Source organism: Melanotaenia boesemani, chromosome 4 (genome assembly GCF_017639745.1).
Source record: "Melanotaenia boesemani isolate fMelBoe1 chromosome 4, fMelBoe1.pri, whole genome shotgun sequence".
Classification (NCBI taxonomy): domain Eukaryota; kingdom Metazoa; phylum Chordata; class Actinopteri; order Atheriniformes; family Melanotaeniidae; genus Melanotaenia; species Melanotaenia boesemani.
This window is the reverse complement of record NC_055685.1, coordinates 33,364,042-33,391,860: the sequence shown is the minus strand read 5'-3', so window position 1 is coordinate 33,391,860 and position 27,819 is coordinate 33,364,042. Positions and strand designations below refer to the sequence as shown.

The window sequence follows — 27,819 nt, the reverse complement described above, 5'->3', positions numbered from 1 at the left end:
CATGATCTAGTACTTATGATCACATAAGTAGTCACTGTGCTTTGCTGCCAACATTTGTACAGTACGTTTCCTTCTGATTTTAACAAAGGAGCCACTTTAATTAATTTTAGCAAGAACTTAAGTGCTGGAGCTTCTAGTGTTGAAGTCTGGGCTGTTATAAGTGTTTGTGGGGGCCTTATGCAAGTTGCTGTTTGTAGGCCCTGAGTTTGCCCAACTACAATGGAGAGAGGCCTAATTCCCAAGATTATTCAAAAAAATGCCTCAATCTGTTATATTTCACAGGCTCTAGTCAAAGCAAACTCTCCATTGCCATAGGAGTCCAAAATAATAAACAATAGCCTAATTTTATTTGTCACGGATAAATTACTAGTGCTGTGTTGTTGTTTTTTTTGTTTTTTTTTCTTTTTTCAGCAGTAACACGCTTTATTTAGAGGCTTAAAGAGTACAGAGTGAAGTTAATAAATTGATCTTAAGTGATCCTGAAGTAATGTTAATAATCAATCAGTCACTTAGTCCAAGCGGAAGTGAAACATTATAATTGTTTTAGTCACATATCCTAGTTAGCTAGCTACCTAGCTAACTAGCATTTATTTAAGGCAAGCTGAGCAAGCTAGCAAACAAATTACAAACTGCTGTTACAACTGCATTATATTATCCTTTGACTGTCTTTCTTCCTGAATTTTCTTCTTTTTATATTATTCTGCTTCACTAACATAACTTCCCCATTTGAAGTCATGATGTTTACCATCCATATCCTTACTAACGGGAATGATGGGCACCTGCCAATCACTCTGGTCCGCAGACATTACTCACTGCATGACAGTGAAATCCAACAATTTTAACTTAATTATGCCACAAAAACACCAGCCATGGCTGGTTATTGCAGATTATTTTAAACTTACATTCTACATTTGTTTTGAAACTTAAGAAATAAAGATAAGTAATTTTAAATCTCCCCAGGTGAGGCTGAACATTTGGGTTCACCCCCCTTGTGGCCGGTGGGGCCATATGCATTTGCATAGTCCGATTATAAGAAGCAACAGCTCTGGCTGAAGTCCTTGCTGACATATGTTAAGCTTTAGATGGACTGCTGTGATTTTTTTTTCTTTTTCATTTGATTTTTATTTATTTTTTTTTTTAAGAAGAAATGGTTGTGGCCCAAAAACATTTAGTCCTAATTATTGTGTTAATCTACCAATGTTCCTTTTAGTTTGAGCTAATCTAAAGATCTCAAGAACAGTTGTGTAGATTGCTATTATGTGAGGGCATTCATGTTCATTCATGTTTCCTTTGACTCTCCTGACTTTGGATGGAAGTTTTTTTTTTTTTTTTTCCTTCATCTGCCAATCACTGTTGGATTAGTCTCTATGTCTCTAACCCTTTAACTTTCTATCTAACACCATTATTAGGTCTGTTTGTTTAGAGCTTTGGTTTTGGACCCATTATGCCATCCCAAGATTCATTGGTGAACATTCCAAGATGAAGACATGAAACACACTTTACAGAACTTCAATGACACTGTTTATTTATCACCACTTGACCTGTGTGTGAGTTGTGTGTGTGTGTTTCTGAGAAATACTCCTCAACATGTATTTCCTATTTTAAGCCATTTTCACCATATCTGTGTATGCCTCTCAGGTGTTACTGTAAGACCTTTGATATTTTGCTGGATTGTGATAGTCCCCCATCCTGTACATGATCAAATGTCCTGCTAGTAAAAATATACAACAGGCTAAAACAACTCAAGTGGTTTCTTTGCTGCACGCAACAAGGCCCAGCATCTGTAAACGGTGAAAAGTAACAATCAAATAAGAACATCAACTTAAATATTAGCTGGCGTGAAGGCTTGCATTTTAGGCTGAAGCACACCTCCTCCAGATTAATCAACACAAGTCTTGATTTTCATAGCACTTGGTAGTATTAGACTGAATGACATAATGAGGTGTAAAAACTAACCAATGGTTACACAGTTTTCAGAAAAAGGATATTGTATGTATATATTTATATATATATATATATATATAGTTATATATATAGATTTATATTCATTTGTAAGCTTTTAAAATAGCACAGTAAACACTTTGCACACATGATAAAAACCACTGAGTGTGTCTGATTGTTTATATGTATAGGCCAGTGGCATCGAGGGAACCATCTGTGTAATGGGCCATATCACTTTCTGTGCAGTCAGATCAGGAAGGATCTCAAGAACTATTAGTAAGTACTTAAAAAATGACAACATTCATTTGTGGTATTTTATCTATAAACTCAACATGTGATTGATGAGCCTCTTGTTTTACACAGTGTGTTTGTTCAAGTCTCCTTCCTGAAGTGGCTAAACTAGAAAGAAGACTCAACCCGGCTCTAGACAACATCTTCCTGTCTGTGACTGTGAGTTGGAAAATTTCAGAGTCTGCACACTGTAACCACACAGAAAAAACAACAGAAACAAAAAAGAGAAGTTATATAAAGACAGTCAAGTCAAAAAACCAGAGATACAGAATTTGTAGTACTGCACATCATCTCTGCATGTCCTTGCTTCCTTCCATTTTTTTTAAACCTGTACATCACCTGTTCTGCCTTTCATTTTCTCTCAATCTAAATGTCTCTTAGGTCTCTCAACATCAGTCTCCAGCCCCCCCCCCCCCCCCCCCCCCCCAATCAGTCTCTGTACAGCTGGCTTATTGGTGACCATAGAAATAGCTAAAGGGTTCCATGTGACGTTGGTTGAAGAAGTTTGTACAGAAACAGTAGGTCTTTTTTTCTCTTTATGTAAACAGGCACACACAGATTTCTAGAGGCTAACTCCTCAATCAGACAAGAAACACCTTTGTGAGTTAAACAGTCCCACTTCGTTTGTGTTGTATTCCACAGATTTTTCAGTTCCTTTCTGCTGTAATCTGATAACATTATAATCTTCGCATGGTTGAGAGTCCCGGCCCCTGTCTCAGTCCTGCTGAGAGAAATAAGGCCTTGGATTGCTCCTTAGGTATCTAGAGGTTCACAGCTACTCAGTATTTATTTCCCCTTTCCCACTCAGCAACCACTGCCAAGGCTCCGTTACAGTTCGCCACCCGAGACAATTTAGTTTAACCAAGGTTGCTGTTGTCCAGGTTGCAGTTTGTTTAATTTTATTTTGCTGTCTCCAGCATCAGTGTTGGTGGTCTACTACAGAAATTCACGCTGTCTCCGACAGGTCCACATGGAATGAGCTAGCAAATCCTTTTGCGGGCTGAAAAGACAGAGAACACACTTGTTAAGACAAATCGCACCTTTTCCCTTGAGGCTTTTTAGTGATGAAATTAGCTCAAAATATCATCTCTTGAAGGATACGTGCCACAAAGGACTCTGTGTGAAGTATTTATATACCCTAAACGCCAGTCCTCATAGAATAATTGCAGGACTAATTTGAGATTTGGGTAAAAACACGTCCATTAGTGAGGATAAATAGTCAAAATCTGGTGGCTACTTAATGCATGCATAGAAAACACACATGCTCTACTTGCCTCATTAATGATCTATAAATAGGTTATTAAACATTTATAAATCCTTTTGTCAAGGCAACCCTGATGAACAGAATATTGCCATAGTAGCTTTCAATTCTATTTATAAAAGTGGAACATGATGCCTACTGGTTAATAGAGTCCCAGCTTCTGGGACTCTTTTCATATTTTTTACAGACTGATGAGCAGCAAAACCTTTTGCGGAGCAGAGAAGGATCCATTTATTTCAAAAGAGCAGAAAAATGGAAGAGCTTGTACGTCAAAAAAGTAAATTGAAATAAAATAAAGTTGTGAATTTTGGTCTGAGTGAATGTAGAGTGCATTTATCCCAACCCTGCAAGGCAGACGAGATGAGCACACGTGCAGGCGGCTATATTTGGAGCAAAACAGGCTCTAGCACCTAAAGGCTAAATACCAATTATTTTTCACACAGACACGATGTGCAAAAAGAAGATTGCTTTGCTCTGTAAAGTCACAAACAAGGGGAGAAAAACAGGTTATTGTGCTCATAGTTTACCTGAGAGACAATGTACAGCCAACATGCAGGATCATGGAGGATGGTGGTTAACATGGTGGCGTCTTTACTGGAAATGACTTCTCTGCTGAATGTGTGCATCAAATCCAGCTGCTCTTAGAGCTCGAAGGCAAGAAATGGCTTGTCATGTTCCTAAAAATCCTGTCTACCTTCTTTAGAAATGCAAATGGAACATTATTTTGAGAAAAATATATATATTTTTATTTGCCAAATTACATTTTATACTGTACTTATTTTCAGTCTTGCAAAAACTTAAGCGAATGACTTTTTCCAAATGGAGAATCATGACCTCATGGTTGAAAACCCACCTTAGCATCTTTCTTTATGTCAGGTATTGATCGGCAAACGAGCAAGTAAAGATGTTCCAAGAGTCCCTTTTTAGAGCAAAATGGACTTCAATCCTTGTGAGGAAGAAGAAGCGTGGGCTGTGTGCTTCACCTTTTGAGCTATTCAGTAGAGAAGTCATTGAGCTTGAGGAACACTGTTGGTGAGCAAATGGAAAAAGATGTCCTCTACGTCATGAGATGATCTACCTTTTACTTTCTTTCTGTGTGTTCCAGACGTGACAAATTTCTGGTATGTGAAAATGGTTTTATCACAACATGAGGTGTGCTTGTGTTGATGACCTTTACAAATATGAGCATCAGATAAGAAGGAATTTGAAGTTGGGAAGGAAAGGAAAAATAAAGAAAAGTGGCCACAGCAGATTCACATGAGTCCAATTCAGATTTAGTTTATTTTAGATTAAGTAACATGGTTACAAGCAGCATTTAGGGTAATGGTTGAGGGTTAGATTAAAAATTTAAAGTGGGTTTTGGAGAAGGGAGATTAGCAAAAAAAAAAATTTAAAAAATAAAAAAAAAAAAATAATGAAAAAAACAAAAGAAAAAAATAAAAACTTTACATTCAACAAAAGAAATCATAATTTACAAAACAAAAAAATAAACACAAATACAACAAAATATAAAGCTGTATTTTTAAACTCCTTAGAAATAGAAGAAATAAAAGTTGATAAACAACATAAAAAGTCCAGATCAGAATCAAGAGGCCGATTCATCGTCCCCTCCTTTAGTATTTGTACTGGACCAGACCAAAGTCATAGGGTCCCAGTGAAGTTTCATACTGATACTCACAGAGAAAGGTGGGTTTGTATGGTAGGGTCCCCCTATCATACTCTTTCCTCTCTAGCGTGCTGGAGCTGTACTGCTGCTGTTGCTGATGAAGGTGATGGTGAAGGCTGTGGTGTGACTGTGATCTTTGGCCGTCCTTGCCAAAGGTGGAGAATGACCTATCGTTGGACGAGGCGGTGGAGGAGGTCATGGTGAGTTGGTCGGAGAGGTTGACGGAGGAGGGTACCTCAGTGTCGGGCAGTGTGGCATCCATGCCGGGGACGTGCAGATTGCTGCGGTAGTCCGGCCCCTGACGTCCATCTGACGGCACAAAGGAAGGCATCCAGCACCGGTCGGAGTGACCCAGGGCCTTGCACTCTTCTGTGCAATTGGAGAACAGGTCAGCACCTGTAGGGAGGATTCAGGCAGATAATGGAGATTGGAAACAAGGTAGGTAGAGATGAAATGTGCAAAGGAAATGGAGTGAGATCATGAGAGTGGAAAGTGAATAGTTATGTGGAATGGAAACGACAGACAGAGGGAAATGAAACGAAGAGAGCACAAGAGAGAGCACAAGTTAGTAATCATTTGCCAATGTTGCTGGAAGAAAGAAAGTGCAACAAGAGGTATTCATCAAAGGGACCAGGCCGAAACCGATGAAGTAAAATGTCTGTTTTCCTCCTCACCTCATTCATCCCAAATGAAATGTGCAATCAAAGTGATGGGATGTTACAAAGTCTTCAACCCACCTCCCAACCCTCCATTTCAATTGCAATGAAACACCAAGAGACAAAGTGTGAGTCCATATTCCATCATCCTGCAGAAAATGACGACCACCCTCAGAAAAATGACACAAAAAAACAACATAAAAATAAAAAAATCACTGGCTGTTTAATCCCAGTCAAGTGTCAATCATCCATATACAAACTGACTGAGTGTGTAATTGACATCAAGCGAATGCCAAAAACAAAAGATCAAATTAACATCTGAAATGATATAATAGAATATCAAACATGTACACACATGACAACCATGAAAGAGGTACCAGCTTTGTTAATTAGACTTTAGGAGAGCATAAAGAGATGGGGACGGGCGTGAAAGAAGAGCATGAGAGACATAAAGCGAGTGATCGTCATGATGAGATCCCGCAGCAAGTTTCTGCTCATGTGCAGATTGAATTTGTAGTTTTCCTGGTTTTAGTGGATGAAGAAAATTATGTAATTATAGAAGTTAAGGGTGTGATGTGGAATTTTTCTTTTTAACATTTTTTTTTGTCAGTTAAAAATAAACTAACAGAATTAGCGAGAGAAAGAAAGTGGGCAATCTGTAATTCCCTTAGGCTGAGACAGCTTAAGTTTCAAAGGGTCTGCTTACACAAATCTATTGTAGTGATCTGTTTTACTGACAACGCCACTGTTTCTCTCTTACAAGAAGCAGGCAGGCACAGAGTAACAACATAAATAGACATTAGGTTAAAGAAAAGGACAAGTCAATGGGAAGAAAAATAAATATATACACATATAAACAAGGGGGTCATTGTTGGGGGGATAAATACTTTAAATCCCTTTTAATGATCATAACAGATCAATGCATTCATGTCAGTGAAGAATGGAAAGAAAATATCTGAGTTCTCTCATTTATTTGCAATGAGGAACATTCTTTCAAAACAAAAATAAATAAATAAATAAATATATCAGCCTGTCATGGATTTGGATAATCTAAATCTAGAGCGAAAGAAACAAGTGCACAAGAAAGTGTCACTGCTCATAAAGAAAGATGGTGCTCATTTTTCAGCTTTCTTTTGTTTATCCTGTCAAATTTAAGCTCTACTGGTCTGTGTATTTCAGACATATTCCTTCAGTCTGATGCCAATTTAACAAACTTCAAACAAAAATAGTGGAGAGTTTCCTCATCATCATGCACTCAGAACAAGAAGCACATCCAGCAGCAGCAAGTGGTACAACCAAGCCATGCAATCAAGTTTTTTTTTTTTTTTTGTTTTTTTTTAAGCCCAGAATTTCCTCTCAGACTACATGTATATGCAGATGTCAATCTAGGGGAAAAAAGTATTTTCATCTTGTTTGTATGTTTACTTGATTTTGTTTATTTTTAATGTTCCAGTCATTATACTTATATAAAGATATGTAATTAGAACACTTGTGTTAAGAGGACAGTAAAACAGATACACATAGAACAGTGTTTGTAATCTATGTTAAAAAAAAGCATCTATGGAAAAAATTATTAAAATAACACATTAAACATATTCAAATTCCATTACTATATTTCTCACCACCTCTTCAAAGCAACACTTCTGTAACTGATATTATTCATCTGTATTTCTGTGCTTTGCATGGACCTAATGTTGCTGTTAATTGAGGGCCCAGAGGGAGCGAAGAAGCCAGCAGGACTGTGCGGTGGCCAGAGAACCAGAGGAGACACAAGGCTAACAGACAGTAAGGGCCAAAACAGGCTGGGGGAGTCGCAGATCTCTCAGACAGAGACAGCAGGCGAGAAAAGTGGCAAGACTGCAGGAACCATAAGGAAGGAGAGGGAGGACTTCAGCAGTCACAGATGGAAAGAGTGATGGCCAAAAAAACAAAAAAAAAAAAACAAAAAAAAAAACAGATGGACACCAGACAGGGGTTTGACAGAGGTGGGCACAGAGGGGCAAGACTTTGCTTTGGATGATTAAAAGAAATAAAATATCTAATTAAATATTTGCTTTTGGGTACTTTAAAACTAACATCCCTTCAGCTGTCACTCTTCTAAACCTGTTTTTGTCTGAGGCTGCTGCCTGTCCCGGTTTTATAATACAAGCAAAATGCAAGAAACATGCAGATGCAATATTAAGATTTAAAAGAGAACTTGTTTACAGTTTTTCACCAGATATCTGGAAAGAACTGCAAACCATGAACCTGCACTTTATTTCCTTCAGAAAAACTGCAGAAAAACAGAGTAGAAACACGAGTGGGCATAAGCGCTGACAGCTACTTTCTTTTTGATTCTACCCAACATATAGTTTGATTCAGCAATTTTTTAAGACCTCATATGCCTGTTTGGTTTGTTTACCCCTGTCTAGTCTGAGAGCCCCACAGAATAAGCACAAGTCAGTGCTTTTGCTGCCAAAGGGGGTGCAATTGTTTTTACCGCCATGTAGCGTGGGAGAGATGAGGCTCAGTGGCAGCAGAAGCAGTGATGAGGGGGATAATATACTGAACGATCTGTAAGATCCCAACAGTGCAGGAAAACTGCCCTGGGAGATCTGTTGAAATGCTGATCCAGAGTTTGAGTGACATTTGGTTGAATTTACCCTCAAATTCACCTCCAGACGTGATGTATATTTATGGCATATTTAAAGGGTGGGTGCATATAAATGGTGGTTTTTCTTATGATGCCCATCCTGTAGTTAGCCTTTAGCCTTTTATTAATGGACTTTTTCACAAATAAATACCTCCGCCTTTGACATTCATGGTGTTAACCTTAGGCCTTCCAATCATCTATGTGCTGGTTGAGTGGATGAAGATTTTGGTAACCACAGTGCATAAGCTCATAAATGTGCAAACAAATCCGCAGAAAGATTTAAGCACAGGTGCAAACATTCATGCAGCTCTGTGGGAGACCGACATACAAGCAGCTGCAGACAAACAGTTTATGCTGAAAGATTAATGGAAAGTCTGTTGTGTATTTCTCACATCATAGGAGATGATTAAGCAGACTCATGGGCATATTACAGCGAGGAGATGATGTGTAAATATAGTCTGCAGCCGTCACTGATTACCCTGCATCAGGTTTGGAGAAAGTCAAGTAACAGCTTCCTGACTTCTTAAGGAAACTTTGACAGCAACAACATTTACACATATGTTTGCCAGCACTTAACCACACACACAGTATTCCCAAAATGTGAAGATATGTAAATATACACAGGCAAACAGACAGATAGGCCTCGAACACCTGACACCAAGTGGCTCTTGATCCGCATGATGCACCTTTTCTTCCTCAGGCAGGAAGCAAAACAACAACCAAAATGGTGACTGACATTGACAAGCCCTGCCAGCAGCCCCTCTCATCATGACCTCAACAGGCTGGAGGAACGCTCACATTTCTATGCTTATTCTCTGTACACACACCCATGCACCCACACACAGGAGCTGCACAATACAAACACAATCTACGTGCTAATAAGAAATCAGTGCTTCTCTTCTGTTTTTCTACTTGCTTTTTTCCATTACATCTCTGCATGTTTCTGAAATCCCATGTTGGTGTAATTTGACTAATTGCGCTGTCTGACATACATCCAGCCACTGGGAACAAGGAAATGAGGGAAAACAAATTCTGGGAAAACATGCGCTTCATCTTTGAATTCACTTTGTGGGTGCACCGAGTGCGTCCGCTGTGCACAGGTTCACAGTTGCTACTTCTTTGCACTCATCAGTCTCTTTTTCCATTGCTATTACTTGGTCTGAGTCTCTTTGCCTCTTTCTCTATCTCTTATTATTTTCACATTTAATCCTCCCTGCACATTTCTTACTCTCATTTCTTACGAAAAGAACACTCCTCATCCCCCAGGTAGAGGGTGTCTTCCATCCATACCTCTGTTTTTCATCTTGTCCTCCACAGCTCCGGAGAGAACACTGACACTAAATGTCAATATTTGGACAGCAGCACAGGGCGACAGGGGAGTAGCATTGCTTCCTTACCCGAGTTGGCCAGTGAGGCTGTGATGAGTAAACCAGAAACCTCCCAGGGCCAAAACAGAGCAAGATGGCTCCAACCATAATCAGCAGTAACGGACACACAGACAGTGTCCAGCTGTCTGCAGCACAGTAACTGAGCTGGGAAGAAGAGCAAACATGGCTCCATTCCCTAACTGTGTCTGCTTGATTAATAACACCCCTTATATATTGTTGGAGCAAACGATCAGAATGACCATTGATTATTGATTGCTGGCTTGCTTGCTTTTCAGCGCTTTCCCGTAAATTTAAAGAGCTATAGTACTTTGAGAAAAGTATGGATGTATTGAGACTTCTTTTGCACAAGGTTGGTTTAATTTTGGTTTACTACAATACCCACCCTCCCTCCTCTTCTATTTTTACTACATAGGTCTTGTCATCAGAACAATAAGAAACACAAAGAACAGGAAGCAAGGAGCGCTAAATTAGAAAAAAAAACATTTATACAGCCACATACGATCGCTTTAGTCTTTTTTAGATTGAATCAACTGTGTATATTAAGCCTATTATTTCCCATCCTCTTTACCATTTTCATAATAGCTTGTAACAACAATTGCAGCAGGCTGAGCTGAATGCAGATTTTCTATCTAATGTTGTTGAATTTCTGGGAGACCTGGCTGCATTAAGACCCAGATGTGTTTCAGTAATAAAAGTTTAACCCCTACTTGAAACCAAGTAGAAGGTAGATACTGCTTATAAGTGAATACTGACCTGTGAGAACTGATTTTTGCATTGGTAAGCTAGTGGTCCAGCATTTGTAAAGTAATACAGGATTTTGGATAAAAAAAAAAGAAAAGAAAAGAAAAGAAAAGAAAAGAAAAGAAAAGAAAAGAAAAGAAAAGGGCTGTCTGTATTTCAGGTCATTTAAATAATGCATTTGAATAAAAATATATTACTTAGATTCTTTCTCTGTTTAAAACAAAATTGAAGGGAAATGAGGAACATCACTAGTTAAATAATACATATCTTACTAAGCCCTCTCAGACATCCAAACCGATGCAATTTATTAATTCATAATAATTTTTTAACGCTTAAAAGATCAAGGTCAACATGCAATGATGCACCTAAATTTTTTAACATGTCTTTTAAGTTCTGACCCTTAACGTATTTTGTTTTTGTTTTTTTTTTCTTTTTCCTTTTTGCCACACGAGGCCTAATTCTGCCTACATGAAACTATCTCCACCTCACAGCTAATTAATTTGCTAAGTGTGATTTGCACTAAACATTAGAAGCGGTTAGAAAACCCTAAATCCTTAAGAGTTTTTTGCTGATTGACTGTTTTAAAGAAAATGTGCACAATATGATTAAATATATCTTCTGCATTAAAATAAAAATAAATGTAAATGTAGCTTCTTGTCACAGATTACAAAGACATATCCTGATCTACTCTTTTGTTGGGTCTTATGAGCTCATGGAAGCAGATGTTCACCGACATTAATCCTCTGGACAAAAAGGGTGATGTGTGTTTCTCAGACCTAATGCATGTTTATGTCTCCCTCAGACTTAGCAGAGATTTATATCAGTCTTGCTGCAGCACATTACTCCTAACATTTCTATAATCTCTGTCTGAAGCAGCAAATATATATTTTTTTTTTTTTTTTGATGTTTTGTTTCCAGCAGATTCAATGCACACACAGATGTAGAAGACTTGTGTCCTCTTTTTCTTGTTTTCAATGGCTGAGATCACATTCGGTTCATTTAGAAAGCTCTGCTTATTATATCCAAGCAGACATTCATCAGGATGCTCAACACTATGTTTCACTATGCTGGTAATCATTAAAGCACAGATGCTTACTCTGGTTTTCATTCGTTTCCACAAAAGATTAACTTTAACCAAAAGCAAAGCAAAAGTATATTTTTTTAACTACAGTGTTATTTGTAACAATGCTAAATATTCTGTTTGTTAGTTAAACCGATCTCCAGATTTTCTCTCGTTTTCTTAATCTTTTATTGTTTTTTGTTGATATTCAACCAACAAGTCGAGTTTTGTTTTTTTTTTATTGAGGAATTGCTTAAGTATATATAAAAAATAGTTTTAAATATTAATTAGTACATTCTTACAGGTTTACATCAAGATACCTGAATAATTCTCCATACAATAAAGATGAAAATATCTCACTTTTTTGCCTTTATGGTGAAGTCTCATTTACACTGCAATGAATTTGCCAACAGAAGAACCCCTTGTCTGTCTTCTGCATCATTTGCATGAGTATTTCATTCAGTTTTTCAGAGGGGTTCCAGATACGTACCCAGACATAACAAACAGCAGCAACACCTGAAACCATGGGGGCAGTGTAATGCAGTATTGCCCACATAGGATGAGCAAAAGCAACAAAGAAGGGATGTATTTATTAGCAGCACAGGCTGGGCTGCCTCTGTTTCGGTCCCTTGCTGAGAATGTACATTATTATGATCCCGTCCACTGTTTGCTATTGTCTGAAAATGACACTGGAGCCACAGAAACATAAAGAATGCATGGGCGTGTGGGCAGTTGACATGGATTTACCTATTAACATATCGCTGCTCCTATGTCCAAAACTGTTATTTTTCAAAAAATTAAACTGTATGGTTTTCGTAATAATGGACATAATGTCATCAAACTTGGTATTGGGTTTTACATCATACACTACCGTTCAAAAGGTTGGGCTCACTTCCCTATTGAATCCCATGGCAAAGTGACCCCAAACATTTGAACGGTAGTGTATATCTTTGGTTAAATATTTGTAAAACTACAGGAAGACATAAAGGGTGACCAATAGTACTGATTTATTAAGAAAAAAGAAAATCACGAATTTTGGACATAGGAGGTTTTTGCCCGACAGCAACGATATGTCAGGAGGACTTGACACTCCTACTCTTTTGACATGCACAAATTTATCTATTACACGTTCTTTTGTGAAACTTGGCTCAATATGATGTTACACCAAACTTAATGAGGTTTAATTGACTGAAAGCTTTTTTTTTTATTGCCTTTTTCCTCTTTTCTGCCATTTCAGCTGATCTGAGCTCCTTCAAATTTCAGCTTTTAAACCTAAACACACACACACACATATATATATATATATATATATATATATATACACATAAATTTGACCTAAATCTTGTTTGTACCAGTTGTCCTTCAGCTCTTAGTTTTATTAGGTGTTTATGGCTTAAAAGTGTGTATCAAAACCCTGCTTGTTAAATTCTTTTGACAGCTCACTGACATGAGAAACTGCAACACGGTGCACGCCACTAATTCATAATCAGCCAACTAATACACCGTTACCACAGTGATTTAATTGTCCCATTTGTCACGGCTGTTGTTCCCACCAAAACAAACGTCATGATAATGATCGTTTCCAGTCTCCCACCCGTCACACAGCCTTCCACAGCTTGAACGTCACTGAGGTGCCAATTTTTTTTCTCTTGAGGGATGCTTTATCCAGTTTTATCTGCCTCCATTTATTTGATCTTTTTTTGTCTTTTCTAATTTTGCTAGAATATTCTCCCCATCTTTGACGACCAGAATACTAAGAAAAACATGGGTACTTAAAAAAAATAGACCGTGTGGACTGGTAATGGGTGTGGCACTTAATCAAAAGCGTTTTGGCTCCTGATGCAGTGGCACCTCACACCAGGCGCATTGCTTTCAAGAAAGCTATTTGCCCACTTTTTCAAGGTATCCTAGCTTCACAGACAGTGTCCCTTTGATTTAAAACAACGTCAGGAGACTTATTTTCTAAAGTGTCAGCCGAGCGGCCGAGCAGGAAGCTACCGCAGGTGTAGTTGATGATATGCCAACTGGAAATGGTTTCCTCTTGATTTGAAATATTCCGAGGTGCACCAAAAGGAAGAATGCACCACTTGTTCTCGTGTGGAAACCTTGCCTCTAACCCCCCTTTGATAATTGCTATGCAAAGGATCTAGAAATGAATTACTGATCAGCCAAGTGTTACAGAGCGCCAACGTGTGGGGGAGAGAATGAAGGATGAGACCCTGACAAAAACCCAGGAAGCGAATGTGTGTGTATGTGTCTGTCAGACTAAGGCATGCACATCGACATAAAGCATGCAAGCATACATACATATATTCATGACAAAGATATGTTAGCATATGCATATGCACACACAGCTTGCACTTTGACACAGACGCTGCAGATACCTAAAAATACACAGAGCCTATGGATAGTCTTGGCTCACACTATAGCAGTTTGGCTGTCTGCTTTACCTAAAGAAGAAGCACTCAGCACAAAGCTCATTAAGCAGCTGAACACAGTAACATACACAAACACTGCATATGAAACCAAAAAAACTCCAATTTCTGTATATTAAGGAGTCACGCGAACACAAAATAACAATGAGGATGCCTGTACAGAGGAAATCCTGTATATACCTGGCAAATTTCCAAGCACCAGCTACCACTCTCTCCTCTTACACTGAATCTCATTTAAGCTTCTCCAAGCACTGTCTCAAAGGAAAATACCTTTTCAATGCAGACATCATCACTTAGCCTTGTTTGCCTCCAGGCATAACACAAACTCACATAAGCAGGTTACATATAGGTATCATGTATACACCTACATATTAAATCAGACAGAGGTATACCTTTACACCCACCCACACACACACACACACACACAAACACACACACACGCACACACACAGACACATTGAGTCTGGTTTTGTTTACACAAGTCTGTGGAACTCAAGTGTCCGTCTTTCCAAAATACCAGTCGTGTGATATTACCTCCCATGGTGTGGTAAGCTGTTCCTTTCTAAATCCAACATGAGGAACAAATGTTGGTTTCCTCTCATATGAAATACACAGTACAGCACCAACTGTGTACACTTCCAGACCAGTGCCAAATGAGCAAACTCTGAGCCAAGGAAGCTGAAGAAACATGTTATTGGTTCAGACATATAAGCCTGTCGCACTGAGAGAAAAGCCAGCAAAATGAAATTCAAGACAATTTTCCATCTAAAATAAGTGTTGAAATACAAACTGGGGCATGACTTGGAACATCATGTCAGGACTGATTCCTGGGTTATATTTGAGGCTACCTACTAGCTGGATAAAGTAAGAGGCATCTCACACCCAGTCTATGAACATTGTTATCCTATTTTTTTTTTTTTTTTTTCCAGCCTGGTGCAGAGCTGCTATACTGCTCCAGATACCCACTGATCACATCCTGATGGACAGCTTCCAACTCAAAAATGTATGTTTAAGGATTGGTTCTGATACTTATTCTGCTGAACAATAAACCCCTGATAAAGAAAATAAAGGGAAGCTTGGAATTCTTCCAATACTACATTTCAGTCTTGCACAGTTTGACCTTCCCAGCCGATTTCAGATGGAGGGCAGAGAATGACACGGCTGCTGCATACTGGCTCTCTATTTTGGCTCAGTTCATTAATAATGTCAAACACTGCAGAGCCTAATGAGGGCCAATTCACTATCCTACAACACCTATCTGATCTTTGCTATTTGTATTCCCTGCACTCATATGATATTTGGCAAGCTCTGGTCTAGACAAGGGTCTTACATGCGTCTTGCGGAGCAATCCCTCAGAAGAAAAGGGCAATTCAATATGAAATTAGATTTTGTATTGCTCCACTTTTTGCCTGTCTCCACTTTGATCAATAAACAGGTACTAACTAAATAGAATTTTAGTGAGAACAAGGAGAGGCTTATGATAAGATCCACTAAACCCTTTTACAAAGAAATCTATTGTGCTGTAAAGTGCAGAAAAGAAATTAGGGGCTGTAAATAAACCCGAACCGAGAGTGTGGATGGGGAAATGTTAGCTGATGCTGACTTTTTTTTCTTTCTTTTACCTTTGGTTCAACTAGTGCCAAACCCACAAAGATTTGGCTAACAAACAAGAGAGAACGCAAAAGCCACTAACTGTGTTTGATCAGATGAATCTATAAGCAACAAAGCAACAAAGACAGTACAACACTGCCTCTGATGCTGACTGAAACACTTCTAATTACATCAATTTAGCTTTCATGTCGTTCCCCTTTACTTGAGTGAACCTATTGATTTGTGCCACTAAAGCTCATTGGGTGTCACTCTGCCTCGTGGCGAGTCGCTGTCCTTTCAGCACCATTTGATGCTGATGAAACAGCAGCGGAGTTAGAAAGAGAGAAGGGAAGGAAGCAAGAGGCAAGAAGTACATTTCAGCTAAGTATCCCCCCTCCCCACCATATTCACCCAGTTGTGAAATACAATCAACACCTCTGGGACCCGTTCATATCAGCCAGCACCCTCCGAGCACGGGCCTTGTGCACGCTCTCAAATTAAGGAAATGAAAAATCAACGATCCGCACCAACAGTTCCGCATTATTCCATTCACAGGCGCAAACTCCAGCTTTTGAGGCGGATCTGAGAGGGGGTGACGGTCTAAATTATGTGATGTGGAGAATCTCACCGGCTGAATGACCCCTGTTTGTGGCGTCGTGGTCACTGTCACCCTGTTCGCTGTCGCCATGACCGCTGTCTTTGGAGCTGACGATGTCAGCTTCTTGAAATGCGGAACTGAAAGAGGCGCAGAGAGAGTGGTAGCATGAATAAATTGAGGGGAGCATTAATAAGAAGTAAAAGACAAGGGGAATAAAGTGAATTGGATTAAATCAAAAGCGAAGAGAAAAAAAAGAATAAAAAGACAACACCACATTAATACGGTCACGGTGGCCGTCAAGAGTCTAAATTGGATGTTACACATGGAGAGTAATGACATCCAGCGTTAGAGCTTTAATAGATGCCGCTCTGCCAGTTATGGGACTGATGCCAATTTGAAGATGAACGTTATAGATTCACTTGGAACTATGTAGGCTCTTAAATCCATAGTAAACCATGCGGAACATACAATACTGATGAGTGCATTGTTCATTTTTTATAGATACGAGTACAGACTACGGATCCATGAGGCCCATTAGATGTTAAAGGTCCTGTGGCTTACTGGATTCCGATTACAAAGTGAGTGTGTGCACGTGTATCAAATTGTGAGGGGTTTTCTCTACCTGTTGACACGTCTGGGTCTGTCCACCAGATAGCTGAGTTCTGCTCGTTGGTGTTTTGTCTAGAAAGTCCACAGAAACACACAATTAATGCCACATAGACAGTTTGCATAAATGTTACAACAGCGAACTCATAAATGAGATAAACTTAATTAAACCACGCAGGTATGCGCTTATTGTGGAAAGGGGTTTAAACAGGAAGCTGTGGCACCACCAGGTGGGTTACCAACGGTGTGCGCATCCACTTGGTTAGTGAGTGGGCGAGAGGAGATGAGAGCAGGGGGGAGTAGGTTAGGGAGGCGATTGAATGTGTAAATGATTGAGCCGCCCGATGCTGAAACTGAACAACCTTTGTTCACGCTGCTGCCGTGCTGGATCGTGCACGGAATACTTAAACGCACAGAAAAGCAAGGCAGTAGCTGGAATTCTGGCTCCACTCCAGCCACACCGCAATCAACAGAAAAGCTTCAACTCCACAGCTCTACGAGCACAACAGGCTGAGCACATTAGGGCCGTTAATTCACTTGTCTTCTCCATTCTGTTGGTGATATTTGTCAACCCAAATCCCACCTGCTGTTGCAAAACTATCCTTATATTTGCATAAAAATGGTCATATTTCTTTATAGAGAAATAACACATATCTTAAAATGTATTGCTTTAATTTTCTTTCTAAAAACCCCTCTCCATTCTTCGTTTGTATCAGATCAATCCTGCATGACTAAAATAAAAAAAAAAAAAAAAACAAAAACAACAAAAAAGAAACTTAGTGTTCTCACAATTACAAACTGCTTTTAATCACAGTTAAATTTTCTGTTAATTTCACGCACCACACAGAGGTTGATCCAACCTCAGTCTATTGCAGCTTATAATGTCACATGAGATTTAACAATTGACATTCCCAATCACCATTACGCATGACAATGATTAAAGGCCACTGAGCAGAACAACCGAGTCAATGGCAGATTCCTTTCTGAGACTTTTGCTGTGCGTGACCTGAATGGGTATACTTTGACACGACGCAGACACAGCTGTTGAATTTCAAAGTAAAAAAAAAAAAAAAAAAAAAAAAAAATTTCACTCATGAAATTGCCATTTTTAACACTTTCAGTACATGTGACGGGAAGTGAGTTTGATCCTGTAACAGGCACTGATTCAACCCTTTCTTACCTCACTGGAGAGAATGCTCCCATTAGAAATGATGTCTGGTTGCTGGTCACTGTAACCTGTGACTATCGCGCCGCAGGGGTTGGTGTGGTCCGTGTCAGTGCTGCGGGAGGGGCTGCACGGCTTGAGGAACATCAGATCCGTTTTGGCAGACTCCGGTGTCAGACAGACCTGATAGCAGTACGAGTTTTGGTTCTGGTGGTGGTGGGAGCCGAACCCGCCTCCCACGCTCCCCACACCAGACTCTTCCACTGGCACCTGCCCAACGGGCCCGACTCCTGACGTCACGTTGGTGCTCTGAACTAACATGATGTCGGATTTACTTAGCTTCTTCTGTTTCCTACCACGAGCCTGTCTGCTGCAGCACGAGCCACAGCACAGACAGCAGTCACCGGCGAACAGGCACGTGTACAGGTTGAGTTTCTTGTCCTTTTGGCACCGCACAGCCAGCACTATCATGGCTAACAGGAAAACGAAGGAAACGGAGCCTAAAGCGATTATGAGAATTAGGGTGAGGTCAAGGGAAGTTTCCTTGGCTCTGGAGGCCGGGCCACGATCTCCCCTGTTGCCCTCGACCACGCTGTCCACTAATATTACACTCACACTAGCGGAGGATGAAAGAGGAGGCTGTCCGTGGTCCCTCACTTCTATCAGCAGGTCGTAGAAGCCCTGCGGGTCCCGCTTGGGAGAGATCCTGCGTGCAGTCCTTAGTTCTCCAGTCCTCCAGTCCATGCGGAACATCCCCATCTCGTTGCCCCGCAGGATGCTGTAGGACAGGCGTGCGTTCTCCCCATCATCTGCATCCATCGCCACAATTCGTGTGACCAGGTAGCCGGGTTCTGCAGAGCGCGGCAAATGCTCTTTGGCTGTGCCGTTTTTGCCAATTGGGGCTATGACAGTAGGAGCGTTGTCATTTTGGTCAACTATGATCACATTTACCGTGGCATTAGAGAACAGTTCAGCAGCACCTGAGTCTTTTGCCTGCACCATGAAGCTGAATTCCTTCAGCTGCTCATAATCAAAAGAGCGCAGCGCGTAAAGGTAGCCGGTGTCTTGGTTTATGGACACATACGTGTCCACCGACATGCCCTGTATGTCGCACTCCAATATGGAGTAGGTAATGAGAGCATTCTGTCCTATATCAGGGTCCGAAGCGCTCACAGCATGAATGAAAGCACCGGGCACGTTATTCTCTGTCACATATACATCATAAACAGCCTGCGTAAAACGGGGCGCGTTGTCATTTTCATCAGAGACGTGCACTTTAATGGACTTGCTGGTAGCTAGTGAAGGCTGACCTTTATCTTTGGCCACCACAGTGATAGTGTATGAATCTGTGTTCTCTCTGTCCAGCGGCCCGTCTGTTACGATGGTGTAGTAATTTTTAAAAGATGATTTTAATTTGAAAGGAACGTCCCCAAGTATCTCACAGCTCATTTGCCCGTTTTCACCAGAGTCCCGATCTGAGACGCTAAAAAGTGCAATAACGGTGCCCGGAGCATCCTGCTCGCTCACAGATTCAGTCACAGTGCTGAAACCAATCTCTGGTGTGTTATCGTTCACGTCCAGGAGTTTGACTAGCACTTTACAGTGCGCGGGTACAGCGTTGGCCCCCAGATCTTTAGCCTGGACATAAATCTGGTGCGTATTGCTCTCTTCGTAGTCTACCTCACCCGCCACCTCTATCCTACCCGTTCTGCCATCAATATTGAAAATGTCCTTTATCCGGGGGCTGTTATGACTGCTGAAAGAATAAACTATTTCCCCATTTTGCCCCTCGTCAACATCCGTGGCATTGAGCTGAATGACAAGGCTGCCAACGGGAGAGTTTTCCCGCAGGTTAACTGTGTACACAGACTGGTCAAACGTGGGCGCATTGTCATTAGAGTCCAGAACTTTAACGACCAGGAGAGCTGTCCCAGTCCGCTGCGGGATGCCCCCATCCACAGCCGTCAGCACATAGCGGTGCACCGCCTGCTGCTCTCTGTCCAGCGGCTTCTCCAATACCAGCTCTGCGAACTTGTTCCCGTCGCTCTGTGTCTGCACATCAAGGTAGAAATAGTTATTATTCGTTATGGCATATGTGTTTAGCGCGTTTGTGCCAACGTCGGGGTCGAAGGCGTTTTCCACAGGGAAACGCGTCCCGGGAATAGCGCTCTCGGATATTTCCACGGAAATGTCTGTCTCTGGAAAGCTAGGTGGATTGTCGTTGATATCCATCACCTCAATCTCCACGCGAAATAGCTCCAGTGGGTTTTCCAGAAACACCTCCAGGTGCAATAGGCACGGGATGGTCTGCTTACAGATTTCTTCCCGGTCAATTTTCTCCTTCACCACCAGCGCACCATTTTCTAAGTTTACCTCCAGATAAGGTGTCCGTGAACTAGGCACCGTCTGGAAGCGGCGAGCCGAAAGTTTGGTAATGTCCAGCCCCAAATCCTCTGCAATATTCCCAACCACAGTGCCAGGCTCCTGCTCCTCTGGCACGGAGTAGTGTAGCTGAGAAAAGGCTCCATCCAGAATGGAGAGCAGTAATATTAACCAAATCATCTCCTCTGCCAATGTCCAAGTGCACTTCAAAACAGAAAAAAAGTGTTATTCCTCTTTATTACAAGAATTGAGCATCTTCCATTTCCTCTGTCCGTAAAAAGGCAGTAAAACAAACAGCAACAAGGCTGTCCGACTCTGAAGATTCTCTTCTTTGCCTCAGGTCAGTGGAACATTGTGTCGTTTCAGCTGTGAGAAGCACAGCCATTTGATCCGAGCCTCTCTGTTTTAATCAATTCTGCACCGGTCTGTGAGTTTTGGCGTCAGCGCAAACATTGCAAGCTGGAGCCAGGACGCATAGCCAAGACTCTGTGCACAGAACAGACGGACCCTTTCTTCACAGAAAAGTCACAAACAAAGAAGGAAATTCCACAGGAGATGAAAAAGAAAGCAAATCTCACATTCGCTGGAAAAACAAAACAAATGTCTTCTAAAAAAAGACGAAGGAATAAAAGACTTTCTCCCTATCTCCCTCCGTGAGGATGTAATCACTGCGCCTAAGCGCTCAAAGCGGATGATGTTCTCAGCTCGGCTTCAGTAAGGCGAGTGTGAGCGGCGGGGTTGGTTTTGCGCACAGCTCCTTTCCCCACCAGCCAATGATATTCTCAAACATCGGATGTAATGGCACCTGATTGGGGCTACGCTACGCCAACTAGAGCGCACGCCGGACCCTCACAACAAAACCAGTTAAGTGCCGCTGCGCTCTTTCCCTCTCTTTCACTCCCTCCTCCAGGCCCAGTCGCAGTTGCAGCAGGGAAATTAAATGTGTTACACATCCAATGAATTAAGAAAGTTAGATATAAGCTGTTGGGGTCGATGGAGCGGTGTGCGGAGATTTGGAAAGCTTCCATCCTGATAGTGAAACATCACATCTGAAACATCACATTAGAAAAAAAAATGCTTCCATTCATTAGGATCAAGATGCATTTTTCCACTTCCCATGTGATAAATTGTTTCCAGTTTGCCAAATATAGGACCGTGAAGGCAAGCGTTTGCCCTTGACGCATATTTCAACAGTTTGACAAAATGTTGCTTTGATTCCAATGCATGAGTCAGACTGTAATAAGAATGCCCACAGCCAAAAGACCACCATGTAAAATGCCTGCGCAAGTAAAGGCAGCTTGTGACGCAATACCCCACGGTACCACGGCCATCCTCTTTCTCTCCCTCTCTGTCTCCCTCTCTTTCCCTTGCTGAGATACACCCATTTGCCAGAATATGAGGAAGAATAAAACATCTAAAATAAAGTAATATCTCCCTTTCCGTTTGATAATCAGCTAGACGGTAAACTTCCCTCACTTCAGGGTCACGTGACTTGCGTTAATTCAGTGAATTGGAGCTTTTATACTTTAGTCCTACAATGTTACTAATAGCCTGAAGCGTATTAGTTCCTCTATCTTCCCATTCTTATCATTAACCTCCTCACATGCTCGTGGATAACACAGTTGCATCATGTACTAATTTAATTGAGAAAGTATAAATTAAACATGCAAATGGATGCTTGTGCAGAATACAACATAGTGGGTGTCTAACTACTTGCATACTACTGGGGGGTGTTGTCAAAAAATGGGGGAAAATACAATAATTGAGAGTAATTAGCATAAGTCTCTAAATCCAAATGTAAGAGACAGAACAGAACAATATCGGCTGTAATGCAAAACGACGTGCTCATTGTGTAGTGGATTAAACAGCGAGTGATACTCGATTCTGCATCTTGCCATACAAGTCAGAAAAAACAAAGAGGAGACGTTAGATGAATTTCCACCCATGTCTGAGCCGGAGCTGTGTGACTGAATCGAGCTGACACGGAGCCGGATCTCAGAGCAGCGCGCACATCAGCTTCTTCATACTCTTCCTCTCTCGCTCTCTCTCCGTTTCTCCTGAGCGCGCACTCGCTCTCCCTGAAGCGCGCTCTCTCCAGGCACCATCAGTGTTATAGAGATCAACGTCGCCCCCTGGCGTCTGCCTACTTTCTTCAAAACATCCTGCTGGTTCCCCTGAAACCGAATCTGTTTTGAAGGCAACACTGTGGCCCTGGTTTAATTCTACTAAAAGGCTGCAGCAGAACAGAAATAGGATAAAAATGATTAAACTGCTGAAATCTTGACTTTTTGCTGCTCATCTTTCTGATATGTGGCACTGATTTCTCAACATACAGTGATGGATGAATTATTCTCAGGAGAGTTAAAAGTAGCATGACCACCCGAATTGTGTCTTTAGAGTTTCTGTAATCAAAGGTAAAACATGTGACTGATGGTCTTTAATGCTTTAATGAACAGGTTTTTTTAATTTTGCAGTGTTGCTACATACATGAGATGTACCTTTTATTGGGTCATCTCATTTGTAACAACGACTCATGTGTTTTGGGATGAAAGATATTCAAAACTTAAATAAATCTCCCCACAAATTAAAAGGGAAAAGGCTAACAAAGCCCATTAGTGAATATAGCTGTTTATTATGAGTACTTGTGACCTTAATTCAACACTCAACTTTAATGTTGCCCTTAAACTTGTTCTATTTTACTTATATTACCAAAAAGAGTGGCATACCTTGCAGAAATACTAGCTGGACCTGCTCAAAAATGTTGACACTTTTGATAAATGAGTGTTCTGTGAATAACAGAAGAGGACTTCAGATTGTTGGATTTTCTATGTGAATCACGTGACCTATTGTATGGGATAAAATTCTTTTAGAGGTAAATAAGTGTTTTTAAAGGTCCTGATATACTAACAGATAATTTCAGACGTCAGTGGTTTGACATCGCCCATGACTGAAGTTTCAATTGAATAGTCTTTAAATATATGAATGGGCTTTTTTTTTTTTTTTTTTTTTTTTTTTTTTTACAAATAACAGAAGTAAATGGATCTCAAAAATGACATTGTATATCATTGAATTCAATACAAATAATCTGATGTAACTTTTTTTCCCCAGTTCAGCTCAATACAGCTAATTTATATAGCACCAATCTACAACAAAGTTATGTTAAGGTATTTTAATAAGATAGCAAAGAAGTTCACTGTAAGTCCAATTGAATCCAAATAAACTTAGTTATTAATCATATAAATGAGCCCAATAAATTATTATTAGATGATATCAGCTGATGAAAAGTGACCTAACTAAGAAAACCAATGGATTACAACAAATCTTCATGTGAAATAAACCCTTGTCCAGAGCATGGATGTGGTGGAGGGCGATAAAGGAGGGGGGGAAAAAAAAAAAGAAAATCTCATCAGTGCAGAAACAGTATATGCAGCATATCCCATGTGTATCGGAGGATGTGTCAAACATACTGCACAGTCCTGATCAGCCATTTAACCCATTTTAATATTTGAATCAAATCAAACTAATTTTTATTTTTAAAGTGCTTTTTATGCAAAAAGCATCACAAAGTGCTTTACTTAATAAAAACATGGGTCCAGTTAGGTCCTTAGGCAAGACCCTTAACACTACTGCCTACCCACTGTAAGTCATCTTTGGATAAAAGCGTCAGCTAAATGACTGGAATGCAATGAATGTAAAAACAATTCATGCAGATTAAAAAAAAATTAAGCCTTTACAATAGGGGTGTCCAAAGTTGGCCTCGAGGGCTGCTGTCCTGCTGGTTTTCAATGTTTCCTGCTTCAACACACCTGACTCAAATGCAATAGATCCAACAGCCGATTAAGGTTTGCACAGTGACTCAATAATTTGAGTCAGGTGGTTTTGGAGCAGGGACACATCGAAAACCTGCAGGATTGTGGCCCTCGAGAACCAGAGCTGGACACCCCTGCTTTACAAGGTAGTAGCAATTTATAAACACATACCTCGTTATAGTCTCTTTCACACACAATCAGACATGTGCACTCACATGTACACGAACAAAGCGCTTGCAACACTTGCTTGAGTAACAGGGACAATCCAAGGATGTGTTTTGAAGCAAATTCCTCACACACAAGCCCTCTTTGAGTTAGCTGGCTTAACACAACCTCAAACCTCAGAGAATGTTTATGGATGTTACAGAGTTGTTGTTGACCCAGGTTATTTGTGGTGGCTTTTGCTCAGTAGAGCAGGCGGCACACAAAACAGAGCATCCGCGGGTGGTGAATCCCCAGCACCTCCAGTCTGCATATCAAACTGTCCTTGGGAAGATACTGAGACCACAGCTGACTGTCCCTCATTAGTGGATGAACATGTATATTATAGGAAAAGAAAATTATGTCTAGGATGTAATACCTTGCAGGAGAAAGATGTTAATCACCCCTCTGGAATTGTTGGTTTTTCATCTTCAGCTGCAATAAAATTTTTTTATTTTGTTTTGGTTGGTTTAGGCAGCTAAACTAGTGTTTAGGTATGGCCATGGTTTGGATTGAAAGAGACCTTTCTTTGTTATTTATCATGTGTTGCGGGTCTCTGCTATTACCTGGGTGACAAGTTGTGGCTGTTAACATGTAACTGTAATCCAAATATATGGGGAGGATTCTGAATTTTCCTCAACAGAACTTGGCAATCTGATGCAACTCAATTTGATCAATATAAAGATCATTAGAGCTGCACTACAAAACTTTGGCAGCTTTTCTCAGTTTGGCCCACAAAAATGGCTAATTTGGCATCCATCTTGCGTCCTACCTGTACGCTGAGCTCTCTCCACCAGTAAAAGTGAGATGTTGACTCTTGGCTTATCTCTTGCTCTGTCACTCTCTCTTTTTCCCTCTCTTTCTCCAGTTATGTGTATTATGTGTCATCTTGTGTTTCTTTGAGGAATCAGCCGCGGTGCATTCAGAGCAGCTGGTGTGTTGTTAACCAGTTGCCTGTTTGTGATGTGGTGCCTAAAAGCAAAATGCTGCTGTAAAGTGATGCACCAATACGAAACAAAAAAAAAAAAAAAAAAAAAAAAAAAAAAATTGTGAAGTGAAGTTTTGCAGTCTTAGGATGCTTCTGGGCAACAACAGCTCCAGGAATATACATAATAAATGTCAATGTGTCATAAAAAACAAGCCAGAAACATATTTTTAAGGCCAGAAAGTTACATCGTTTCACCAAAGGCCATGAAATTGTAAAAAACAAAACAAAACAAAACAAAAAAACAAAAGACAACGGTGACTTTACTACTGCAACTAGGCAAAATAAGGAAGGCAGGTAGGTGTTTTTATGATACAGATTTTAAAGTTTATGATTTCATTTTGCCATCATGTGCATTCTCAAAGCTTTCTGATTTATCTGATCTGAGAGCAGAACATTGTAGATTTCATGCATTTATCCAAGTAACTGAAGAGTATGTATATCTAATATCCCCTAATTTTCTCAGTTGAGAATCTATACAAATTTAATTCAAGAAAGACTCTGAGAAAGATGCCACTCTGCCTCGAATTTAAAAGGTCACTCAATGAGCTTTACAAGTGTTGGTACTTTTTTATTTATTTTTTTGGTAAGAGCCACTGACTACTACAGTTATATATGTAGCTTCCTGACCCTCTAATCTAATGGCTTTTTCACATTTATCACAAAGTATAAACTTTATCACAAAGTATAAACTTTGTGATAAATGTGATAAACTTTTTCATAGCGAAAAGGCCATTTTGGTACAACAAAAGGGACACAGAAGGAGAGCAGTGTTAGAAGGATGAGTTTGACGATAGCAAAGGAATTAGTAGTTGTGGAAACAATTTTTTTGAAAACATTGAAGGTTTTTTATATTTAACAAAACGAAGGTGGTTGTTATAAAAAAATGCAAGATTGGGAAATGGAAATTGGAATGGAAATTGATTGATCTCATCACAGATAAGAAAAACATGAAGATACAAAGCAAATGCATGAAAAAACACAAGAATATACTGCTGTAGTTTCTCCTAGATGAAAATCATTAATAAAATACAAGATTTTCTGAGTGACACCAGAGCTGCTTTTTTCAAGTAGCATCTAACACTTTCGTCTATTCCTTTTAAAGAAGCTGAATATAACTTTTTTATATTTTCTGTTGTAAGTGCTACACATGTTGCTGCTGCTTTCTTGTTTAACATCATCGTTATTAGTAGTATTATCATCATTATTAGGCTATATTTGAATGAATGAATGAACATCATTTATTCATTCATTCATTCATTCATTCAAATATAGCCTAATAATATAATAGTGAGCAATTGTTACAGTAAGTGACATTTGTGTGCTACGTCTTTCTATGACAAATCTACTAAGCAGACTTAATGTAACATAAATAAAATTTATTTTGTTAGACTTTGTTAAACTACATTTGGCTTCACTACAATCCTGTTTGATTTCATGAGCAGGAACAACAGGAGTGGTCATTCCTGTTTGACTCTTGGTGCATTCATAATTTAATAGCTCTCAAATGACAAATGGGACATAATTTTTGACAAATGATATCATAACCAGCCACGATATGAGGGGCTAACAGACTAAACCCAGTCTGTAGGTAAAAGCTCAGCAGGCCATTAAAATTTCATAATATGAACAAAAAAGCAATTAAGATATCATTAAGGGGGTAAGCACCCAAAGGCTGTACCTCAAGCTTTGCACAATGCCCTTTGATGGGCCTGGACCTAGCCGCTATTTAAAAAGTGCACTTCTGAGACTGCAATAGAAATGGGTTGTAGCCCAATGACTAACTGTTAAATGGAAGGTATATTGTGAGCTTGGGGTGGTTTGGAAAATTGGCCCCAACCTGGTATAATCACACTCTTGGTGATTAGAAGAGAAAAAGAATAACCGTGCTGAGTTTTGTGATGCTAACTCATTTGCTTATTGATGCTCCAAGGTCATAAAAGCTGAAGAAAAAGTAAAAGGGAGAACAGGTCAATAAATAAGCCACATGAATGTATTTACCATAATTGGTTCTTTTTATTTGGTGCAATAATTAAAGTTTAGATACAAACACACACAAAAATAAAATCAGCTGTTTGCAACTGTTGAACTGAACAAGTTTTATTAATGACACTCCTAAGGCTGTGAGGTGAAATACACAAACACTGAAGTGTGATTTTAATCCAGTTGTGTTTGTAAAAAGCACAGTATATTTATCCTTTAACCCCAAATGATTGTGATCAACTTCATTAATACCATTTGAGCTCCTGCTTTGAAATTGCAGTGTGCTGCAGGCTTGACGAGACCATGCAAATGGATGGTTATGCACTCAACTCAAAGTGAATGTGTGTGTGTGAGATCTGTGTATGCCCCAGACAGCTGCAGGGTGACTCCCTGCCCTGATGGTCATTACTCAGTCTGATGGATGGAGAT

General features: G+C 40.0%; 1 protein-coding gene across 3 annotated transcripts; it reads right to left on the bottom strand.

The window, feature by feature from the left end:
- Positions 1-392: 392 nt before the first annotated feature.
- On the bottom strand, positions 393-21,128 carry pcdh10a (protocadherin 10a). 3 transcript variants are annotated; one of them, XM_041983750.1, is made up of 5 exons: positions 18,046-21,128; positions 16,882-16,940; positions 16,290-16,396; positions 5,172-5,555; positions 393-3,232 (listed from the first exon to the last, which is right to left on the bottom strand). In XM_041983750.1, exons 1-5 carry the CDS (start codon positions 20,590-20,592, stop codon positions 3,213-3,215), a joined length of 3,117 nt encoding a protein of 1,038 aa, XP_041839684.1. In that variant the 5' UTR covers positions 20,593-21,128; the 3' UTR covers positions 393-3,212. The 3 variants fall into 3 exon arrangements, with proteins under 3 accessions (XP_041839684.1, XP_041839685.1, XP_041839683.1); XM_041983751.1 differs by having other exon boundaries at positions 5,395-5,555; XM_041983749.1 differs by lacking the exon at positions 393-3,232 and having other exon boundaries at positions 4,941-5,555.
- Positions 21,129-27,819: the final 6,691 nt, after the last annotated feature.

What these genes read in the sequence shown, in the direction of transcription:
- pcdh10a (XM_041983749.1), bottom strand. Translation starts at nt 20,592, where the DNA reads ATGATTTGGTTAATATTACTGCTCTCCATTCTGGATGGAGCCTTTTCT. An exon ending in AGACCCAGACGTGTCAACAG is followed by an intron (nt 16,397 to 16,881) that starts GTAGAGAAAACC and finishes CGCCTCTTTCAG; the next exon opens with TTCCGCATTTCAAGAAGCTG. An exon ending in AAACAGGGGTCATTCAGCCG is followed by an intron (nt 5,556 to 16,289) that starts GTGAGATTCTCC and finishes TCCTCCCTACAG; the next exon opens with GTGCTGACCTGTTCTCCAAT.